Source organism: Oncorhynchus mykiss, chromosome 18, assembly GCF_057628025.1.
Source record: "Oncorhynchus mykiss isolate SJ-2025 chromosome 18, ASM5762802v1, whole genome shotgun sequence".
Taxonomy (NCBI): Eukaryota; Metazoa; Chordata; class Actinopteri; order Salmoniformes; family Salmonidae; genus Oncorhynchus; species Oncorhynchus mykiss.
This window is the reverse complement of record NC_143039.1, coordinates 69,494,759-69,515,803: the sequence shown is the minus strand read 5'-3', so window position 1 is coordinate 69,515,803 and position 21,045 is coordinate 69,494,759. Positions and strand designations below refer to the sequence as shown.

Here is a 21,045-nt window from a genome sequence, read left to right as displayed (position 1 = left end):
TCTTAGTCCGTAGAGACAGGAGTAAGCTACTGTCTCTACAGACTAACACACTAAGGAGGGAGGGCTGCGAGGTGCTGCAGCCCCGGTTGCTCGGGCCTTTTAAGGGTCAGCTGTGTGGGTTAGCGGGGGATGATTGGATCTGCAGGTACAGGGTCCTGGCTGCTTGCCACAGCCCCCACACTTTCCCCCAGCCCATTCCCCCCTTGCACCCACCAGTGTTCATTATGGCACTCTTTAAAAAAAATATTTACTCTAGTCTAAATCATTTTGACTGAAATGAAATTAAGTCTTAGGTCACATTTTTGCTATTTCAACAATGACAGTCTAGTTATTGGCAAAATGATGACACACATGGCCCACTGTCTTCAATGTCCTTTCATTTTAGTCACATCACATTTGTATTGCCTCATGAACCTATAGTAAACATAAAATCACAGACTTTTATGTGCACCAACATATGTCCTACCAACATGTTTTCCTGAATAAGATCCTATTCTTCCCAATAGCAGAAATGGAACATGTAGGAAGAATATTATAGGAGAATTATCTGGCCATGTGAATCCCTAATTTTGGCCCACATCACATACAAAACAAACATGCAGAGCGAGAGTGTGCGAGAGAGCAATCACCAGCAAAGTACTGGCTAAGTAGTATGGGTTGCACCTCCATCCCTCGGTTGCGTCATTGCCATTGTTATCTACGTTACCCAGACGCTGCAGCCACATTTACATCCACAAGTAGGCACATGAGCTAAATGGCTCAACGTGAGCTAATGGCTCAACACGAGCTAATGGCTCAACACGAGCTAATGGCTCAACACAAGCTAATGGCTCAACACGAGCTAATGGCTCAACACGAGCTAATGGCTCACCACGAGCTAATGGCTCACCACGAGCTAATGGCTCACCACGAGCTAATGGCTCACCAGGAGCTAATGGCTCACCAGGAGCTAATGGCTCACCAGGAGCTAATGGCTCACCAGGAGCTAAAGACTGCTTTGCCCATTGATTTAGTCAAGTCACTAAAACTCATATCGAGTCCCAAGTCCCTGCGCCTGAGTCCGAGTCCCTATGGCTGAAGTCTGAGTCACTCTGCTGGAATCCTGGTTCAAGTGCTCAACTCTGAGTCACTGGTTCCACTGAAAATAAAGCTATTTTCCGAGTCAGATATAGTGTAGAGGCAAGGGGAATTTAGTTAAATTGTTGGCTATACATTTTCCTTTCTTTCTGCGCCACCAAGTGTTTGCATATAGGCTACTGGTAATGTTACCAGGCCACGCTCAGTTATAAAACATTATTGAACGTTGCAGATAGAATATCTATGAATTTATTCCATACTCACCATTTCAGACAAAAATATTCTATGTAGAACAAACATGCCTATCTGAACGATCCAAAACGATGCATCCTGCTGAACGCGCCCCCTGGTTGTTAGTTATAGCTAGATAATGAGGTAACATGATTGAAGAAGGTTACCGATCCGGTCCACAAGTAGCCTACTTTAAGAACGGCCCGTGATACGTTTCAGGAATTTAAAATGCAGCCGCCAATGTAAGATAGAACAAAACGTAGCGTCGGTATTACAGGTCATGTCTTTTGAAAGGTGCAATCAAGACATTTTCTCTGAGGAAAAGAGTGCGACTTGGCTACAGAACCAGTATATGAAATGCAGGGGGAAAAAATGGAAGTGTTGTGCAAGAATACAAATTCAAAACTTTTGATTTACTTTTCTATGGTCTACTCAAGGGAGATAAAAACATAGCTAGACTGTTGTTTTACTATTAAACTCAATGCTGCTATTGTTTTTTTACTTTTGTAAAGCAGCTCGTGTTTCTTAACCAGGCCCAGGGTTGCTAACTAGAAGGCTGGTGGTGAATGTGTAGGCTAGAATTGGAGATAGAGCCGGTCTGCCTACACTCATGACTTCCTCACAGCTCACCAGCTGAGTAGGCTGTTCTCCGGACACGTCCTTCCCACTGCTGAACAGAACTGCGCTGTGCATCTGTGCCGCTGAAAAGCTCTCAATCTCTACAAAAATGTCTAGTCCATTTAGCAGTCAGATTTTAGTCACAGAGATCATTTTGTCTCGTCTCATTATAGTAAAATTAAATTAAAAATAATTAATTTGGTTTGTTTTTTTATGGGTCTATTTAGTCACTTATCGTCTCATCAATAAAAAAAAACTAAATATTTGAGTCACTATTTTTGTTGACGAAATGAACACTGGCATCCACACTGTCCCCCAGCACAGACCATGCCATCTGTCTGTAAAGGAAGCCTGCACACGTCTGGAATTCCTTCCCCTTTCGCATAATGTCTCCACGCCCCTAAAAAAAAACACCCCTTCTCCCCAGCTAATCCAAAAGTTGTCTCCCAATCTGTCTCTCTGTCTGTCAGTCTCGCCAGAAAAAGCTGTGTGTCCCCTACTCCCTGACCTCCAGGCCACCCTCTGCTCCCTCCTGTCTTTCTCCCCCACCAGGGCTGCCACCCGCTGGGGCCTGGCCTATTGGTTGACCCCTGCTGTCAATCTCACCCATCAGCCCTGTCACAGTCAGCGGTGGAAACTAAATGTGGAAATGTTCACGACCGCTGGGAGCCAGGATAGCTGCTCTTTTTCCGTTCATTCATGACAATCTGGACGAGCCCACTAACCTTCTGTGTACATGTGCACATTTTCTAATGGCAACTAAAATAAATATTTGCAAAGTAATGTTTAAAAGGCACACTATGACCATAGATTCAAATGTTATGTTGGAAAGGAAGAAAAACAAAATCTCTCAGTTCTTTTATCTTTGCAAAAATTCTCCCTCGCCCTCTCACTTTATTAGTCAACGTAACACAACGTCCAACCACATATACGGGTATTGGAGAGGTGCTGGGGGGGGGCTGCCACTCTGGGCGCCCAGGGAGTTGTTGTGGGGGGTTAAGTGCCTTGCTCAAGGGCACAACGGAAGGCAATGGCATCTAGGATTTGATACCAGCAACCCCCCCTTTGCCAGCTCAATTCCCAACAAATTGTTCCTGTTGACCCGGGACTCAAACTGGCAACCCTTCAGCTCCTGGCACGCCTCTCTAATCGCTAGGGTACCTACTGCCCCAGATGCTGCCAAGATGCATACAGGATTTGCGTTAAAAGCTGAAATTGACATTAAGAACATGACACTAACCACGTTTCCATGGTGGGCTCTCTTTGCGTCTGTAAAATGATTTATGAGAGAAATGGTGGTGGAAACGATGTGATGCGCAAATATTGATATGACTAACCATCATTTCAAAACACAATGAACTTTGAATTTTCATTCGGTACATGCAAAAATGAAGTGAATGGTACATCGTGTGTGGACCATATCATCACGCACTGGTTTTTATCCACAACAAGTCCGTTGGGTGGGAAATGCACACATTTTTTTGATGCATATTTTTTCATATTTGCATGAAAATCTGTTGCCAATTGGATGGAAACCTACTACTGTTCCTTTGTGTAGAGCAATCTAGAGATCACTTCAGCCCACGTTGTGGCACCAACAGTGGGAAGCCATTGTGAATGTACTGGGTGGCGGAATTTACTACTTCAAGTTTAAAGTACATGGGTTTCACCTGTTACACTTCCAAGTAAAACACACGCTACTCCTGTTCCTCAGTCTCCTGCTATAGAGACAGAAAGACAAAATAATCTGTGGTAAAATACTGTCTGTTCTCCTGTTCCTCAGTCTCCTGCTATAGAGACAGAAAGACAAAATAATCTGTGGTAAAATACTGTCTGTTCTCCTGTTCCTCAGTCTCCTGCTATAGAGACAGAAAGACAAAATAATCTGTGGTAAAATACTGTCTGTTCTCCTGTTCCTCTGCCTCCTGGTGTAGAGACAGAAAGACAAAATAATCTGTGGTAAAATACTGTCTGTTCTCCTGTTCCTCTGCCTCCTGGTGTAGAGACACTTCAAAGAGACGGAGTACAGGACAGGAGTAATCAGACAACAAGTGAAGCCCCCCCCCCCCCGACAGATGAACACCAGAGTACTGTCTCTGCATGGCGTTGATGACAGTTAGGAAGCTTACTCTGATTCAACATATGGGGTTGGAAATGGTGCTGTTGGTTGGTCTGTCTCTTCTAAGTCCCCATGCGTCCCAATCTGGCATAGGGAATGGTTAGCAGTTAGCAGCCAGCCCATTGAGACTCATGTCTAAAGACTGTAGAAGCTCTGTTCAACATCAGCCGGCTCCTCTCCACCCAAAGCCCACTTAGAGGATGACCGTGAGAGAGGCCAGGGGTGGAGGCTTACCCTACACAGGGCTAGGGATAACCACAGGGGGGTGTAGGAACCCAGACTTACCCTACACAGGGCTAGGGATAACCACAGGTGGGTGTAGGAACCCAGACTTACCCTACACAGGGCTAGGGATAACCACAGAGGGGTGTAGGAACCCAGACTTACCCTACACAGGGCTATGGATAACCACAGGGGGGTTTAGGAACCCAGACTTACCCTACACGGGGCTAGGGATAACCACAGGGGGGGGGGGTGTAGAAACCCAGACTTACCCTACACAGGGCTAGGGATAACCACAGGGGGGTGTAGGAACCCAGACTTAGCGACGCAGAAGGCCCTTAGCTCCGCCAGACGAATCCCTCATCTGTCACTGCAGCTGGAGACCAGGAGTCCCAACCTCCTCCTCCAACTTTTCATTTCCAACGTCTTATACTATACGGTCGTACTGTAGGAACCGGGGCCTATAAAAATGTATCTGTTTATTATTTCGCAAAATAGCAAAACCACAATTTCAGAGGTCACGGCGAGGTCAGGCACTCATTATTCATAGTGAGGCTGAGTCTAGTCGCTGCTTGCCGAGGCCACTGTGAGGACCACACGACACGCTGACTTGATAAACACTCTGGAGGATCCTCGTACACGCCGTTTAACCTTGGAGTGTGTACGGCATGTGGAAACTTTGCATTCCGACTGAGCCCGTCCAGGTTTATTTGAAAATGGTTTTTCCACCTGGGGGAAAAGCGTCCGGTACATCATTCAGAGAAAGTAGTTATTTATTGGGAATTAAATATCTAATGATGCCCTGAAGCTTCCCTTTCCCCTCCACTCTGCTAAAGCTTGCAGTTATGACAGAAGAGAAAAACATTGGGTAAAAAGAGAACCAGGCGATCCCTCGCTTGCTTGCCTCTGAGAACGCAGATTTCCCAACTAACCATAAACTCCAATATCCCAGTGATGTCAATTCCATTCACTTTCGCCACGGCAGCCACCACCATAGGTTTCAATGGCGCAAACGCATATTTTCAGGTAAAAATGAGGGCCGTTGCCAGAGTACATAGATAGAGGGAAGACTTTTATACGAGAGGAAAAGAGGGAGATGGAATAAAGACAGAAGGGAGTCGAGGTGAGGACAGCTTTTCAGCCACACTACGCTCTTCCTCACCCGGAGCCGCCGTAATAGATTTTTACAACCCCAGTCTCTGTGTAGAAACTCTGCAGCTCTGAGAGGGGGGGGGAGCCAACATGGTGTAAATGAAAAATAAAGCAGTCTAGACAGCTCATCTCTCAGCTGTGCAGAAGATGAGAGCTTCAAGCTTTCAGCTTGCCCCCCTCCCCTCCCCACCCACTCCCTCTTCACTCAAACCCCGTCCCCCGCTTCCCACTCCAGGGTTTCGCCTCACAATCCCACCCCTCCATCTCGGAACTTCCCCCTTCTAACTGAAACACATGGCAGCCCCCGCTGGCAGTTGGTTTCAATCAGGCCTTCTGGCAACAGGACACACACTGGGCCAACTGGGAGCCGTGCTGAAGACCGGATGAAAAGGAAGTCCTAAAAACTACGGAACGACAGGTGGCTGCTCTGGCAGCCCCACACTCACACCCCCCCACCTCCGCGCACCTGCAAGGGTCCGACGCGCCACGGCCCAGGTTTAGACTCAGAGCAGCACGCGATTCACCCAGCCACTTCTCAAGATCCCCCCCCCCCCCCATCCACCCAGACTCTGGATCAACATCCCCGCCTTTGACTTAGAAAAACACAACCCTGCGTCTCCTTAAATAGACTATTAAAAAGAGATTTCCTGCTGACAGTGCAGTGACAGGCCAAGATTACACATCATTTACTACCTGTCTGTTCATTTTATCACCATATTGATTTCAGCAGTGTAGTGGAGCTTGAATGCAAATCTTTGTGTCCCTAGGACAGGAACGGTTTGATAAGTAGTTTATCCTGGGCCAATACAAATGGCAGACCTGGTCCTCTCCTCGGAGACCTCTCACGGCCCTTTGTTTGGCCCGGGGGCAGCACAGCGTTCACTGAACAATATTAGACTGTTTAAGGAGACACCAAATGTATCTTCTAGGTAACCTGCTAAGGTGACTCCATCAATCATGACATTGTTTCAGGGTTCATATCAAAACACGTCAGCACCAACCGTAGGGCTAGCTGCATTCAGATGACCACACTGAGTCTCCCGAGTGGCAAGGTGGTCTAAGGCACTGCATCTCAGTGCTAGAGGCGTCACTACAGACCCTGGTTTGATTCCGGGCTGTATCACAACTGGCCGTGATTGGGTATCTCATAGGGTGGCGCACAATTGGCCCAGCGTCGTCCGGGTTAGGGTTTGGCCGTCAACTGACTTGACTAATAGTGGATGGACATAAATTCCATACTGACTGGGTATGGGCTAACTATTGTAGGAGGTTAAATGAGACCAAGTGGCTGGGACTAGACGGTCTAGAAGGTCTAGACTTCAGATCATTTCCAACAAGTCTATGGACGGGAAGCCATTTGAGCCCATGACAAAAATTTGTGTCAAAAATGAGTTGTACCAAGTGGAAATCTCTCGGTCACATATAGGTATGGAAGATTCTTTACCCAGGTAACAATCCTCAAATGGGTTGGAATGGAAAAACTACTCTACTTCAGTATAGTTGGCGTCATAATATATTAAGATTAACACCCTCAAAAAGAGATAAATATTGGTTATGACATCCATCCGGATGGCAACAGTATGAGAGAGGTAGTCAGAGGAGTCTATATGGCTATATATCAATATCCTACTGTCTAATGCTGTTAAACAGATCACCGTTCTATTAGGTTCAATTTGATCAATCTTTAAGAATGGATTCTAGAACAAAACCACTCTAGCGCCGCAGCAGACATTTCATAAAAACCATGGCCGTGTCTGCCGAAGCACAAAATATATTCCTCATTTGTTTCTCTCCCACGAAAATGTCATCCAAATGGCTGAGGGACAAAAAAGCGAAACAAAAGATCCTATACTCTATTTAAATGTCAGGTCTGGTTGTTCCTCTAATAAAATGAGAAGAAAAAACAAGGGAATAATCCACTAAGCGAATAAGCGGTGGGTTTCAGTTGAAATCAGACGCAGATATTGGAAAAGTAGGGTTGATTATGTCTTTGGGTTAAGGCGTAACCAACCAACGGCACTTCCACCATTCCTGTCGGCTACATCGACTTCCATAAAGGAAGTTTTAGTGGCCGCTGAGGGCTGGCAATGGTTATTTCATTTCAGCCGTCAAACGCAAGGCCCCATTCTCCGACCGCTGCTGATGTACCTGGCTGGCGGTGTTTGGCCATAACTCCTTTGCGGCAACATGGACATTACTGCTTGTAAAAATATAAAAATACTTCATATTTGGGGAGGGAGGTTGGTTGGAGTGAAATTAATTGAATGAACAGGAGTGGGGGTAAAAAAAATTGTAGTTCAACACTGTAGACTAGAAGTCTGTACAGGGCATGGGGCTATCTGTTTAACCACGGCATGACCAGAACAGCGTTGAAACAACCTCTCCATACATGCATACATAGATGAAACATGTTCTCCAGTCTCACACATGTATGGGCCCTCTGCTTTCCCAATTAAAAAAGGCCGCACTCACACCCTGGCTATAGGTGCTGGTCTTCAGGAACATTTAGGACAGATAATAGAAGTAGACTCCCAGTAGATGTACTGGAGGAGGGGCCCGCTCCTAAGGCCCTTTCCTGGGCTAAGGTTGTGTTGAAATAGACCCCCCTAGTCCACGTTCCCTTAATCGATTCAATTTCATGGCTGGAACGCAGCAACACGACCAGAGGAAACCATGGACCGCCCTCCATGACAGCTTTTAACTCAATAATGGGGAAGAAGGACCTGGGAGAAGCTATGGAGGGACTAAGACCAATGCCCATGGCCTCAGTTTAGCCAATACAAACAGCCAGCAAACTCTGCTGAAGCACTGATAGCTAAACATGCCTCTGAGCCTCTCCTGAAATCAGAGTTGATATCCGGTTCTCTTTTTCCTAATCCACACAGGCAGGTTTTTGTTACGTTTTACCACAGCTACTACACCCAGGAGGAACCTGAATACATTTATTTTGACTGCTTTAGGTAACAAGCTGTTCCCAATGAGACTCTGGCTCAATCAGCGCATTGTGGCTGAGCACGGAGGACAGAGGGAGGGAAGAAAAGAGCGAGGGAGTGATAAAGTGAGAGGGAGGAGAGATGGAGACAGAGTGACAGAGAGGGAAAAGCGGAGAGAGACAAAAGAGAGAGTTTGACCTCAGTCAAAGGGACACTGGGTCCAGATCACACCGTGTCCTGTCCTCTCGAGCTGGGCCCAGATGTCAACACTGGAAATAGAACCACTCTCTCCCTGTCTGCTGTCAATCAGAGGTGCTAATAAAAACAGAGAGAAGGACGCTGTGGTCTGGTCTCCCCTCATCCAGTCAGAGAGCCGCCAGTCCCAGTCCGAAAGAAAGTCTGAAAATCCCTGCTTTAAAAGAAATTAACTGCCATCACGAATTGGACTGGGATTGTGGTGGATACCATCTGGAAGGCATTAGAAACCACCACCTGGAGACATCCCAATCACAAAATTAAACTTTGGGATTACTAACATTTTGCGGAAGAAAAAAAAACCCTCACTTCCAGACATGAGTACCTCTATTTCCAACCCCCTTTTCAAAATCTGGTTTCATCAGATTTTCGAGAGGAGGGTAGAGGAGGACGTGGAGGAGAATACGAGTCTGGTCTCTTAGCTCATGGTTAAACGGGACACCCAACACGTCACAACGTAGAGAGCCTGTTTGTTATGGTTGGTAATGAAATGAAAATAAGCCTCCTCCTACAGGCTGCTTGCTACTGAGCACCTGAGAGTTCTGACAGAGGAATAGCCTTCCTGAAACAGATAGGATCACACAATTAAAGCCCGTCCACATCTGAATCATCCTATCGTTGATTAGGCTGAAATAACAGGAGGGGGGGGGGGGGGGTGTCAAGGGCTTCAGGAAAACTTTTTTTTTTAAAGGTAGACCGTCTCAGCACATGCCGGAGATGCCAGAGGAAGATAACTAACATATCCTAGACGTTAGACGTAGGCTGGCGATTCAAGGAACTTTTATCTTGAGGTTGTGAAAAAAGGTTTGATTTAACCAAAACATTTTGAGGAAACTTTTCAGCAATGATGAAGTATTATTATTTTTTTATTCCCAGCACAGCACACGTGATGGTGTGCCGTGCATGTTGATACGAATTCACTCTCAGGAAACTCACGTCTTGGCATGGATGTTGCTTCTACACCGAATGGTGCACTCAAAAGCCTGGCTGAACTGTGTTCTGTTCCTGTGGACCTGCTGGTAAGTCAGGCAGCACAGCCTTGCAGGGTAATCTAAGGTTGTCAGGCGGAGAGTTTAAAATGGCTGCCAAGTATGCATCTCCATCTCCCCTGTCCGCTCCGTCAGTAATGCGCACACTAAAATTGATATTATGCCATGTCAGAGTTGAGTGCACCAAACACGGAAATGTTGTGATGTAAATGTACCCTTGAGCCGTAGTCTCACAAAAACAGCTTTACAGAGAGAAACCAAAAATAATAATACTGATTTCATCATGTCTACAGTCTACTACTAGCACCACAAGAGTTCAGGTATGCAAGAGGCCCACAATGCTGGAGTTTTCATCATAGGGGAAGCTTGGCAAGGGTACCCAAACTAAGTAGACAAGATCTGGGATGGGGAGTGTAGAGGTGGGAGCCTACATCATGGATGTCCTAAATATCAATGCAGCCTTCAAGAGAGCCGTTAAAGTGTCTGCCTAAGGACCCACATATTTTAGGTTTGTCTGTGGTCCACCAAATTCCCGAGTGAGTGCCTTGTCGTTCGAAAGAGCTCTAACTTCCCGTGCCGAGCTTAAAAAGAACAGCCAACCAACCAGGAGGCTACGCTGTGAGCACAGCCACAAGAACAACCAACCAACCAACCAGGAGGCTACGCTGTGAGCACAGCCACAAGAACAACCAACCAACCAGGAGGCTACGCTGTGAGCACAGCCACAAGAACAACCAACCAACCAACCAGGAGGCTACGCTGTGAGCACAGCCACAAGAACAACCAACCAACCAGGAGGCTACGCTGTGAGCACAGCCACAAGAACAACCAACCAACCAACCAGGAGGCTACGCTGTGAGCACAGCCACAAGAACAACCAACCAACCAGGAGGCTACGCTGTGAGCACAGCCACAAGAACAACCAACCAACCAGGAAGCTACGCTGTGAGCACAGCCACAAGAACAACCAACCAGGTGGCTACGCAGTAGGCTTGGGCGGTTATGGGTATTTAGAAAAAGACACAGGATGGTTTTTCAATACCATCAAAACAATACAATTTTTAATCAAATGTCAATATTTGTGGTGAAGACCTACAGTCAACATATTCAATAGGTTAAGAGATAAAGAAGATGGCGTTCTTCATTTCAACTTTCACAATTTGTCATTATGAAGCTTATTGGTAGTCCCCAGTCACATGGTGTTTGTTTACAAGCAGACAGAGGAGAGACGGGAGCCTTGTGAGTCACTCACTGTCATGCAGCATTCACCAGGTGACCTAGTTACAGTATGGAATTAACAATTAAATGTTTGCCTGCTAGATATGTTCTAACTATTAAGGTACCAGTCTAAAATGTGATAAATGCTCTGCAGCTAAGCATTTGGTTCACTAATTTAGTAGCAAGTTACTTCTTCCAAAATCAACCATTCACTTGGTAACAGTAGAGAATTCCCTCCTGGATCAAGAGCCTTGCTGTTTGATATTTGGTTTCTGTGTGTAGCAAACTGGGACTTGTATAGTTTAGGTCCGAGACTGTTTAAAATATGTTCACAATGCGCTCTTTAGCATTTAGTTAGCATTCTTTATCGCCAACCTTCGATTTACTGAGTATTAGTGGGGTTTGAAAACAGCGTCCCTTGTGTTCAGTGCCGGTATTACCAAATATCCTGGTATGGCACAAGGTCGGTATGATGGTATGACCATCTGGATACCGCACAAGCCTACTACGCAGTGAGCACAGCCACAAGCCTACTACACAGTGAGCACAGCCACAAGCCTACTACACAGTGAGCACAGCCACAAGCCTACTACACAGTGAGCACAGCCACAAGCCTACTACACAGTGAGCACAGCCACAAGCCTCCTACACAGTGAGCACAGCCACAAGCCTCCTACGCAGTGAGCACAGCCACAAGCCTCCTACGCAGTGAGCACAGCCACAAGCCTACTATGCAGTGAGCACAGCCACAAGCCTACTACACAGTGAGCACAGCCACAAGCCTACTACGCAGTGAGCACAGCCACAAGCCTACTACACAGTGAGCACAGCCACAAGCCTACTACACAGTGAGCACAGCCACATGCACAAGGCAGGGGGCACACATGCACTCACTAACACTCCCAGCCTGTTAAGAGCTTTGGCAGCCCTGCCAACCCTGTTTGCCAATCTCCCAATTGAGCATTTCCCCCTGAGCTCCCCGTCCCTCACTCACTCGCACATGCACACCCTTCCCGGTCTAGTGTGCTACCGAATTGAGTTCTCCTGCATTGTGCACAGGTCCCGTTGAGCAGTAGCTATGCAGAGGCAGGAAGAAGGAGGCGTAGTGGGGATCCAGGGTTCTCTCTCTCACTTCCCCCCCTCCATTCCACAATGTGTCTTCATTCATCTCAAAGAGCACATGGAAAAGCAATTGCGGGAGAAAAAGCCCCTTCCTGCCGGGCGAGGAGGCCTCGGACAGGCCCTGCTGCAGTCTCACGTATTCCCCCTTCACTCCGCGAAACAGGAAATAGCCCTTTATTACAAAAGGAAGGAGAAGAAGAATAAACTAGCAACATTTTTGACCGCAGGTTTGTTTGTAGATAACTTGTGCGCCGACAGGCTACCTGCAACAGGACGGCGAGGAAGAATCCCATCTCCTGTTCCCAGGCAGGGGACTAATATAACGCATGCCAAATGGACCAGGACCACCGTGGTTCCACTCATGTGGGGCAGCAGCAACACAGTGACCACACCGACCAGGGTCAGGCCGGCCCGTCTAGGGCCAGGCCGGCCAGTCTAGGGCCAGTCTAGGGTCAGATCGGCCAGTCTAGGGCCAGTCTAGGGTCAGGCCGGCCAGTCTAGGGTCAATCTAGGGTCAGACCGGCCAGTCTAGGGCCAGTCTAGGGTCAGACCGGCCAGTCTAGGGTCAGTCTAGGGTCAGGCTAGGGTCAGACCGGCCAGTCTAGGGTCAGGCCGGCCAGTCTAGGGCCAGTCTAGGGTCAGACCGGCCAGTCTAGGGTCAGTCTAGGGCCAGGCCGGCCAGTCTAGGGTCAGTCTAGGGTCAGTCTAGGGCCAGTCTAGGGTCAGTCTAGGGTCAGTCTAGGGCCAGTCTAGGGTCAGTCTAGGGTCAGTCCAGGGTCAGACTAGGGTCAGTCTACGGTCAGTCTAGGGTCAGTCTAGGGTCAGTCCTGGGTCAGGCCGGCCAGTCCAGGGCCAGTCTAGGGCCAGTCTAGGGCCAGTCTAGGGCCAGTCTAGGGTCAGTCTAGGGTCAGTCTAGGGTCAGGCCGGCCAGTCTAGGGTCAGTCTAGGGTCAGGCCGGCTACTGGAGGAAATGATCAGAATGACAAGATGGAACCAGTGATGTTTTCCATTTCCTCTGTCCTCTCGTCGGACGGTCCGTTAACCCAAAACTCTAACAAGGGTTGAAGACAGTAGATCCTTAAATAAGGGGAACTTAAGTTGAGGGAGGGGAACACATGGAACATCTGTTTTCATGAAATAAGAGACTCATTCCATCTCGCCATAGAGGACTCTTCTGACACTGTTAGACTGTGTAGGGGAGGATAATGCCATCAGTAGAAGGATCAGGTTTAGGGTGGGATGAGTTTCTGCCCCTCTGGAACACCTATTCTTGACTCACTCACCCATTACACACTCTCTCCCTCCTCTTCACCCCCGACCCCCCCTTCCTCTCCACACACACACACACCGCCCCACCCCCGACCCCTGAGTCATAGTACCACAGACACCTGTGGGCTCCGGCTCGCACACATGATGCCCCCCCACTATGGACAAAGTGACTTGAATCTGAAACACCTCTGTTTAAACAAGCCCCGGGTCTCTTAAAAAGCCCTCAGCTTTCAAAAGCTCTGCTGAAGTCTCTTTAGAAACTAAATCAAGTAAGCAGTTTTGATTCCAGTTGTGTCCTATATTATTTCACAGGGCATTAAACCCACCTCACTCTCTTTTAAAAGCAAAGCCCTTCCCAAGAACAATATGGCCCCTTCACTAGCTACAACACATTCCTCATCCCAGAGCCAAGTGCCAGAAACAGTGTTGGATGGCTGACAGTTTCAAGGTTGTATGGCCTGGCAAATGATCTAAACCACAGGGTTCAACGCTTCTCAACGGACCCTGTAAATTAAATAGCAGAGTACAAAAATAAGGCTTTAATAGGCCAACATGCAAATAAGGAAAAAAAATCTCCGTCCTGCAGGTCTCCTGCTTGGTTGCGGTGGCATGAAGCACACACACGACTACATCATCATACGCTGCTTCTGAGCTCACTTGAAAAGCAACACCATAAAAAGTACAGTGTGTCTGTTTAACCCAATAATGAGAAACGAGTGGAAGCCAATCTGTTGAGTCTCTGACTACAGACAGACTGGAGGACACGTTCACCAGACTGCAGGGATCAGAACAGCAGTGTATTAGGAAGCACTACAGCAGGAACACATGAGATGTTGCTATAGTACAAGGTGATGAAACAACAATGCATGGTGGTTAGTGTGTTTCACTACAATCTGCTAAATCTATTCATTCAAATCTCAATGAAATTGTCCCTTGTTCTTTTCTATTCTGTTTGAGCCTCAGACAGAATGCATCTTATTTCTAGAGTATAGGACATTGGAAAATGTGTGTGCGTGTTCTCACTGGTGGACATTCCATGGACCAAATATCCGTACAAACTTTGAGGACAATTTATATGTGATGGTTCTGAAAAAGCACATTACTCCAACGAACTCTGTTCTGGGTAGGTAAAGAACAGCAGTTCATGGCCTTCAGTGTACATTATCAGCTTATTTGTACACCAAATCCCCAATATGTTAGGCATCCAAATACATCTAGAAATGCTAGTCAAATGACTACTCAAATAAAAAGGAGGCCCAGTGGAAGAAAACAAATTGAGTGACAAATGCAGGGTTTGTCTCAGCAGCATTTTCATGATTGATTTCATGATATCAAGTTGACTGATGTTAAAACAATGACCTTACCTCTTCATCGGAGGTGTCGTGTTCATACTCGTCCCCAAGCCGGGTGGTGCTCAGGCCCTTCTCTCCTCCGTCGTCCATGGCGACTCCCTCGCCTTTTTTCATCTTCCTCTTCTGCTTTGGTGCAGTTTTAACGTCTGGCTGCTATGAAAACAAGACACCAAGGATTGACATTTAGAGTTCATAGCAACCGGTTGCTATGCTAACAAGTTCTGGTACATTTTTTAAGCTATGGGGGGAATTACTTCCCTGCTTGGTGCTGTTAAAGGCATTTTTGTCTAATTATCTAAGCCAATCAACTCGGTCAGACCTGTAAGTAAAATAGAAGCAGTTTTAGGAAATAAAACTTCCTGCAGGCTTGAAGAGACGACTGATTATTTGATGCCCTTAAATGGCTCAATGACAGTTCCCATGTTTTAGGATTCCCATTTATTTACACAGCTTCCTTTGCATGATTCTCTCACACTCACACACTAGGAGCAGTCACCAGAAAGGCACATCCTGTGTGAGTGGAAGGCCAGCGAGGATGAAAGGATCCAAGGACCCACCACTAGACGTGCTTTACTGTGAGCCATCAGTCACACAGACGCAGAGCCGTCAAAGGCTCTCTTAACAGGAATGAAGGGATAGAGGGATGTAAGGGAGGGCGGGATGGATGCATGGAGGAGGGGGGGGGGGGGGGGGGGGGATGGATGCATGGAGGAAAGAGGGGGTGGATGCACAGAGGGAGGAAGGGGGAATGAACTGCTTTGAGACAAGGAGATAGAGGTATAGAGGGAGGGAGAGAGAGAAGTTCTTTGAGGTTGCAGTCTCATTTCCCTAGAGGCAGTGACAGGCAGGTGAGTAACCTGCTATGATTTATGCCTCCTATGGGTCCCGGTATCTTTTGGCCTGCAGCTCTAAGTGAAACACTTCCTCCCTGATGCCTAGTTAAATCCCCATCAAGACAGAGCTGCCTGGGCCCAGCTTTAATACTAAATGCATTTTTACGCCCAGGGGATTTCAGTCAGACCTGAGTTTCGCTCTGCTGTGGCCTCCTCTTGAACTGAACAAACAAGGTAAAGTGGGGTTTGAGTAGGAGGCTGTTTAATAAAGCCAAGAGAGAACCTTGTTTACTTCACAACACAGAAGCCAACGCTTGTAAAATAGCAGACCAGATAGAAGAGTGGGTCTTCCTGGCTACGCTACAAGTCTGCTGGAGGATGGCCAAGCTAATCTGTTTACTGTTACAGGGATGAGGAGATTGCGGGGCAGGGGTGGAGGGAGAGAGTGAGACCACGACAGACGACTTGTCCAGATGATGTGCAACAGACCAGCCAAAAGAGAAGGGCTTGCAGAGTGGATCATACAGCTTGAAAACACGCAGTGGGCTGGACTTCCAGCTGAGCTTGGCCCGGAGCCCATGTGACCACAACCGCCGACGAGGATAAAATGTCAGAGAGAGGCTGTGGACGGGAAGGCACTGCACAGAGTCAGTCAGGAGAGAGAGATAGATGCTGTGGACGGGAAGGCACTGCACAGAGTCAGTCAGGAGAGAGAGAGAGAGGCTGGGAAGGCACTGCACAGAGTCAGTCAGGAGAGAGAGAGAGAGAGAGGCTGGAAAGGCACTGCACAGAGTCAGTCAGGAGAGAGAGAGAGAGAGAGAGAGAGGCTGGAAAGGCACTGCACAGAGTCAGTCAGGAGAGAGAGAGAGAGGCTGGAAAGGCACTGCACAGAGTCAGTCAGGAGAGAGAGAGAGGCTGGAAAGGCACTGCACAGTCAGTCAGGAGAGAGAGAGAGAGAGGCTGGAAAGGCACTGCACAGAGTCAGTCAGGAGAGAGAGAGAGAGGCTGGAAAGGCACTGCACAGAGTCAGTCAGGAGAGAGAGAGGCTGAGGATGGGAAGGCACTGCACAGAGTCAGTCAGGAGAGAGGCTGGGAAGGCACTGCACAGAGTCAGTCAGGAGAGAGGCTGGGAAGGCACTGCACAGAGTCAGTCCGGAGAGAGGCTGAGGACGGGAAGGCACTGCACAGAGTCAGTCAGGAGAGAGAGAGAGAGAGGCTGGGGACTGGAAGGCACTGTACAGAGTCAGTCGAGAGAGAGAGAGAGAGAGAGGCTGGGGACTGGAAGGCACTGTACAGAGTCAGTCGAGAGAGAGAGAGAGAGAGGCTGGGGACTGGAAGGCACTGTACAGAGTGTCGAGAGAGAGAGAGAGAGAGAGAGACTGAGGACTGGAAGACACTGCACAGAGTCAGTCAGGAGAGAGAGGCTGGGAAGGCACTGTATAGAGTCAGTCAGGAGAGAGAGAGGCTGAGGACTGGAAGACACTGCACAGAGTCAGTCAGGAGAGAGAGAGAGAGAGGCTGAGGACTGGAAGGCACTGCACAGACTCAGTCAGGAGAGAGGCTGGGAAGACACTGCACAGAGTCAGTCAGGAGAGAGAGAGAGAGAGAGGCTGAGGACTGGAAGGCACTGCACAGACTCAGTCAGGAGAGAGGCTGGGAAGACACTGCACAGAGTCAGTCAGGAGAGAGAGAGAGGCTGAGGACTAGAAGGCACTGCACAGAGTCATTTAGGAGAAGCCATTTGCTAAGGCCATTATTTTTCCCCATAATTAATGCTCTTAGTAGGGACATTCAAATGAACGTCTTGATACTCAAAATATATTGGCGTATAGAGCCAAATATACATCCATTACCAGGGTTATAGCTGGTAATGTACAAAATCTGTGAAATGAATCATTTCTGGCTTGAACCGCCTGCAGGCCTTTTGGTTCCGAGCACACACACAGTGGTTCAAACACACACACTCTCCACACATTGGCCAACAACTTGTTTTTAATGCTCCAAAGCGGACGCAAGCAGGCCCCAGGTTCCCCAATACCATGCTGCATCCTTTGAGTTACAGGGTGAAGCCTGAATGGATCCATCAGAAGGACTTCACGTTGCATTCACACTTCCACTTAATTGGGAGCAAAACCCAAACGATAAGCCCACTTAGGCTCCCGGTCCCTGGTTTGGCCTGCTACAGCACCTCCATCTAGAGAGAGGGGTCATCCTGGGGTGAACTCTGCTACACAACCCTCACACAGGGCCCAGGGAAAAATTATTGTATTGTATTGTATTAGCAGGGGTGTGAGTTGTATTAGCGGGGGTGGGAGTTGTATTAGCGGGGGTGGGAGTTGTATTAGCGGGGGTAGGAGTTGTATTAGCGGGGGTGGGAGTTAAGTGTTTTAAGGGACTAAAATCGAGTAAACAAAGGGGATGCACTTTGTCTTGTTGTCTGGGATACCATTCCCCCATGTCCACCATCATTTTGACCCATGTCCTCACATTCCTCCACCTCTCCAAAACTTTAACGGCTGGTGGATGGAGGAGACATGTGTAACCCACGGTGGAAGTGGCCCAGACACGTCTGAAGACCAGAGCTCCTGCGTGGGTGCATTAGGAGCAAAGCCTTCCTGGTTACTGTAAGATGAGCCCCCCCCAGTCAAAGTCTACCCTTTCCTCCCCCACTCTAATCGGCATCTCCCACCCACTCACACGCCGAGAGCGCGGATCGGCTGGCCGGCCAACGGCAGAGCTGGCTGGCCCGATCGAAGTGAGCTGGCCGCAGCCGGCCGTTGCACCAGGGGACTCTCCCAGGGACCATAAAGCCTCCAGCAGCCACATTAACTTCTGCCTGGTGTGTTGAAGGCCCAGATTCTTTATTCACAAGAACAGGGAGGAGAAAAGAGAAAAAACAATGAGTCTGGATGGATTAGAAGGCTGCAGTGGGGAACAGATGTGCCTCCCGCTACCAGACAACAGCACATGGTGATTTCAAGGTTTCAAATACGCAAAATTGCCTTTGCAATAACATAATACAATTATTTTTTTGCTTAAACTTTGTCCTTTGTTTGCATCTCTTGGCATTGCCAAACTTACTTGAAGGACTGCACACTTAAAAACAGCCAAGACCAGTGTTTGAATTGAGTGATGCTAAAATCCACATGGCAGTAATGAAATAAAAGACAACAGTAAACATGTTGTCCCTGATGAATGATGCAAGGCCCCTCGTACCAATCATTGTTATTTTGTAAAATGAAGGCTCTCTTTTGCAAGATGTACCATTCACCCAAGTTGTCAAAATTGAGCCAGTGGTGTCAGATATCGCCGTGGGTTAGACTCATATCCCTGAGCATGTGTGCAAAATTTCAGCACTGAGGCAAACGGAGCAAGATATATAAACATCCACCCATTATAGCGCCACCATGTGGTTGATATGAATGCTCTTGCATATGTTAAGTCTCGACAGCGTTTGCAACAAAATTGTTCAAATACAAATATCTTCGTGTGATTGATTTGCCAGACCACACCTACGTGAATACTTATTGATCAACAGTAGCCATGTTGTTTTAGGTACGAGTCTGACAACTTTGAACCAAAATTCCACATCAAGTTTCGTGCAGATCGGTCAGTCGGTGCCAGTAGAGTAGCGTTGGGTTTCTCACAAAATTCTAAAATGGTGGAAAATCCATCATAGCAGACCTTATGAGTCCCGGAGGCAAATTTGTTCCTTGTGAGGAGAGGGACCTATGTCCCGAATTTCATGACTTTAGGTCAAATGGGGTGAGGGACATGACCTTTCAAAGTTTGAAAATACAAACTCTTGTTATAGCGCCACCAGCTCGCCAATCAGTGTAATTGATCTCTATGGAAAGATGCATCATAGCGCCACCAGCTCGCCAATCAGTGTAATTGATCTCTATGGAAAGATGCATCATAGCGCCACCAGCTCGCCAATCAGTGTAATTGATCTCTATGGAAAGATGCATCATAGCGCCACCAGCTCGCCAATCAGTGTAATTGATCTCTATGGAAAGATGCATCATAGCGCCACCAGCTCGCCAATCAGTGTAATTGATCTCTATGGAAAGATGCATCATAGCGCCACCAGCTCGCCAATCAGTGTAATTGATCTCTATGGAAAGATGCATCATTCACCAAAGTTGTCAAAACCAGGCCAGTGCTGTCGGAGACTGAAGAATGAACGGAGACAGATCCAGTCCCCTCCCGGATTTCATCGCGGGGGGACAATAAACATAATTGTGACCCGTCTCAATTCTACAATTAAGAGACAATGAAGGTGTTGGGGAGGATAAGCTGCCGTAATACAATGAAGGTGTTGGGGAGGATTAGCTGACGTAATACAATGAAGGTGTTGGAGAGGATTAGCTGACGTAATACAATGAAGGTGTTGGGGAAGATAAGCTGACGTAATACAATGAAGGTGTTGGGGAGGATTAGCTGACGTAATACAATGAAGGTGTTGGGGAGGATAAGCTGACGTAATACAATGAAGGTGTTGGAGAGGATAAGCTGCCGTAATACAATGAAGGTGTTGGAGAGGATAAGCTGCCGTAATACAATGAAGGTGTTGGAGAGGATAAGCTGACGTAATACAATGAAGGTGTTGGGGAGGATTAGCTGACGTAATACAATGAAGGTGTTGGGGAGGATAAGCTGACGTAATACAATGAAGGTGTTGGGGAGGATTAGCTGACGTAATACAATGAAGGTGTTGGAGAGGATAAGCTGCCGTAATACAATGAAGGTGTTGGGGAGGATTAGCTGACGTAATACAATGAAGGTGTTGGGGAGGATAAGCTGACGTAATACAATGAAGGTGTTGGGGAGGATAAGCTGACGTAATACAATGAAGGTGTTGGAGAGGATAAGTTGACGTAATACAATGAAGGTGTTGGGGAGGATAAGCTGCCGTAATACAATGAAGGTGTTGGGGAGGATAAGCTGACGTAATACAATGTCATTCCCAGCCGTTTGCATGACAGTTGGAGATTTTTGAACACACCACCAGACAGAACAATGAGCTTAACGTTGGCTGATAAATATAGCAACTATCCCAGGAAGTACCAGACACCTGCCACCTACCTATTAATCCTATCAATTTCCCCTCTCATAGCTGGAGTGGCTACATCTCAATTTGCAAAACAAACTTCTGACAGAGGACTTTCTGCATTTGAAGATGGGAGTCAGAAGGAGGGTTGATGGTACTATGGCAGGCTTTACTATAGACTGGCAAGAGAATAGAGACCAAAAGACACTTGCCTGTTCCTGATTCCAAAGAATGTAATAAAGATAACTTCCACTACGGGGAAGTAAAGAGTAATATCTATTAAATCCACACAAACTGAGATCTTTCATCCAGCGCATAACAGGATGATGGATATTATTATCTAGACTAATCTAGAGTTGTAGACAAATGTGTGAGTTGATGATCATGAAAAGCTTTGAAAAAAATAATTAGATTTTATTGCAAGAGCACAAGTTATTTATTAAGACAAGAAAATGGATTCTACTTCAAATAGCCAAAGTAAAATACATTAATCACATTTTGGTAAAATAAAGTTGATAAAATTTTTTTAACAGGAATGTATCAATTCTGAAGATCCTCACCTCTCTCTCTCTTTCTTTTTGCCCCACTGTATGTGTGTGTAT

General features: G+C 47.2%; 1 protein-coding gene across 2 annotated transcripts in view; it reads right to left on the bottom strand.

Moving 5' to 3' along the window:
- Nucleotides 1-21,045, bottom strand: part of LOC110496665 (ribosome biogenesis protein bop1) — a 102,651-nt gene that overhangs the window by 72,210 nt on the left and 9,396 nt on the right. Inside the window, exon 3 of one of the 2 annotated variants that reach the window (XM_036953457.2) lies at nt 14,570-14,710. In XM_036953457.2, coding sequence (XP_036809352.2) covers nt 14,570-14,710 — 141 coding nt within the window. The remainder of the gene's footprint in view (nt 1-14,569; nt 14,711-21,045) is intronic. The other variant, XM_036953458.2, reaches the window with a different exon arrangement.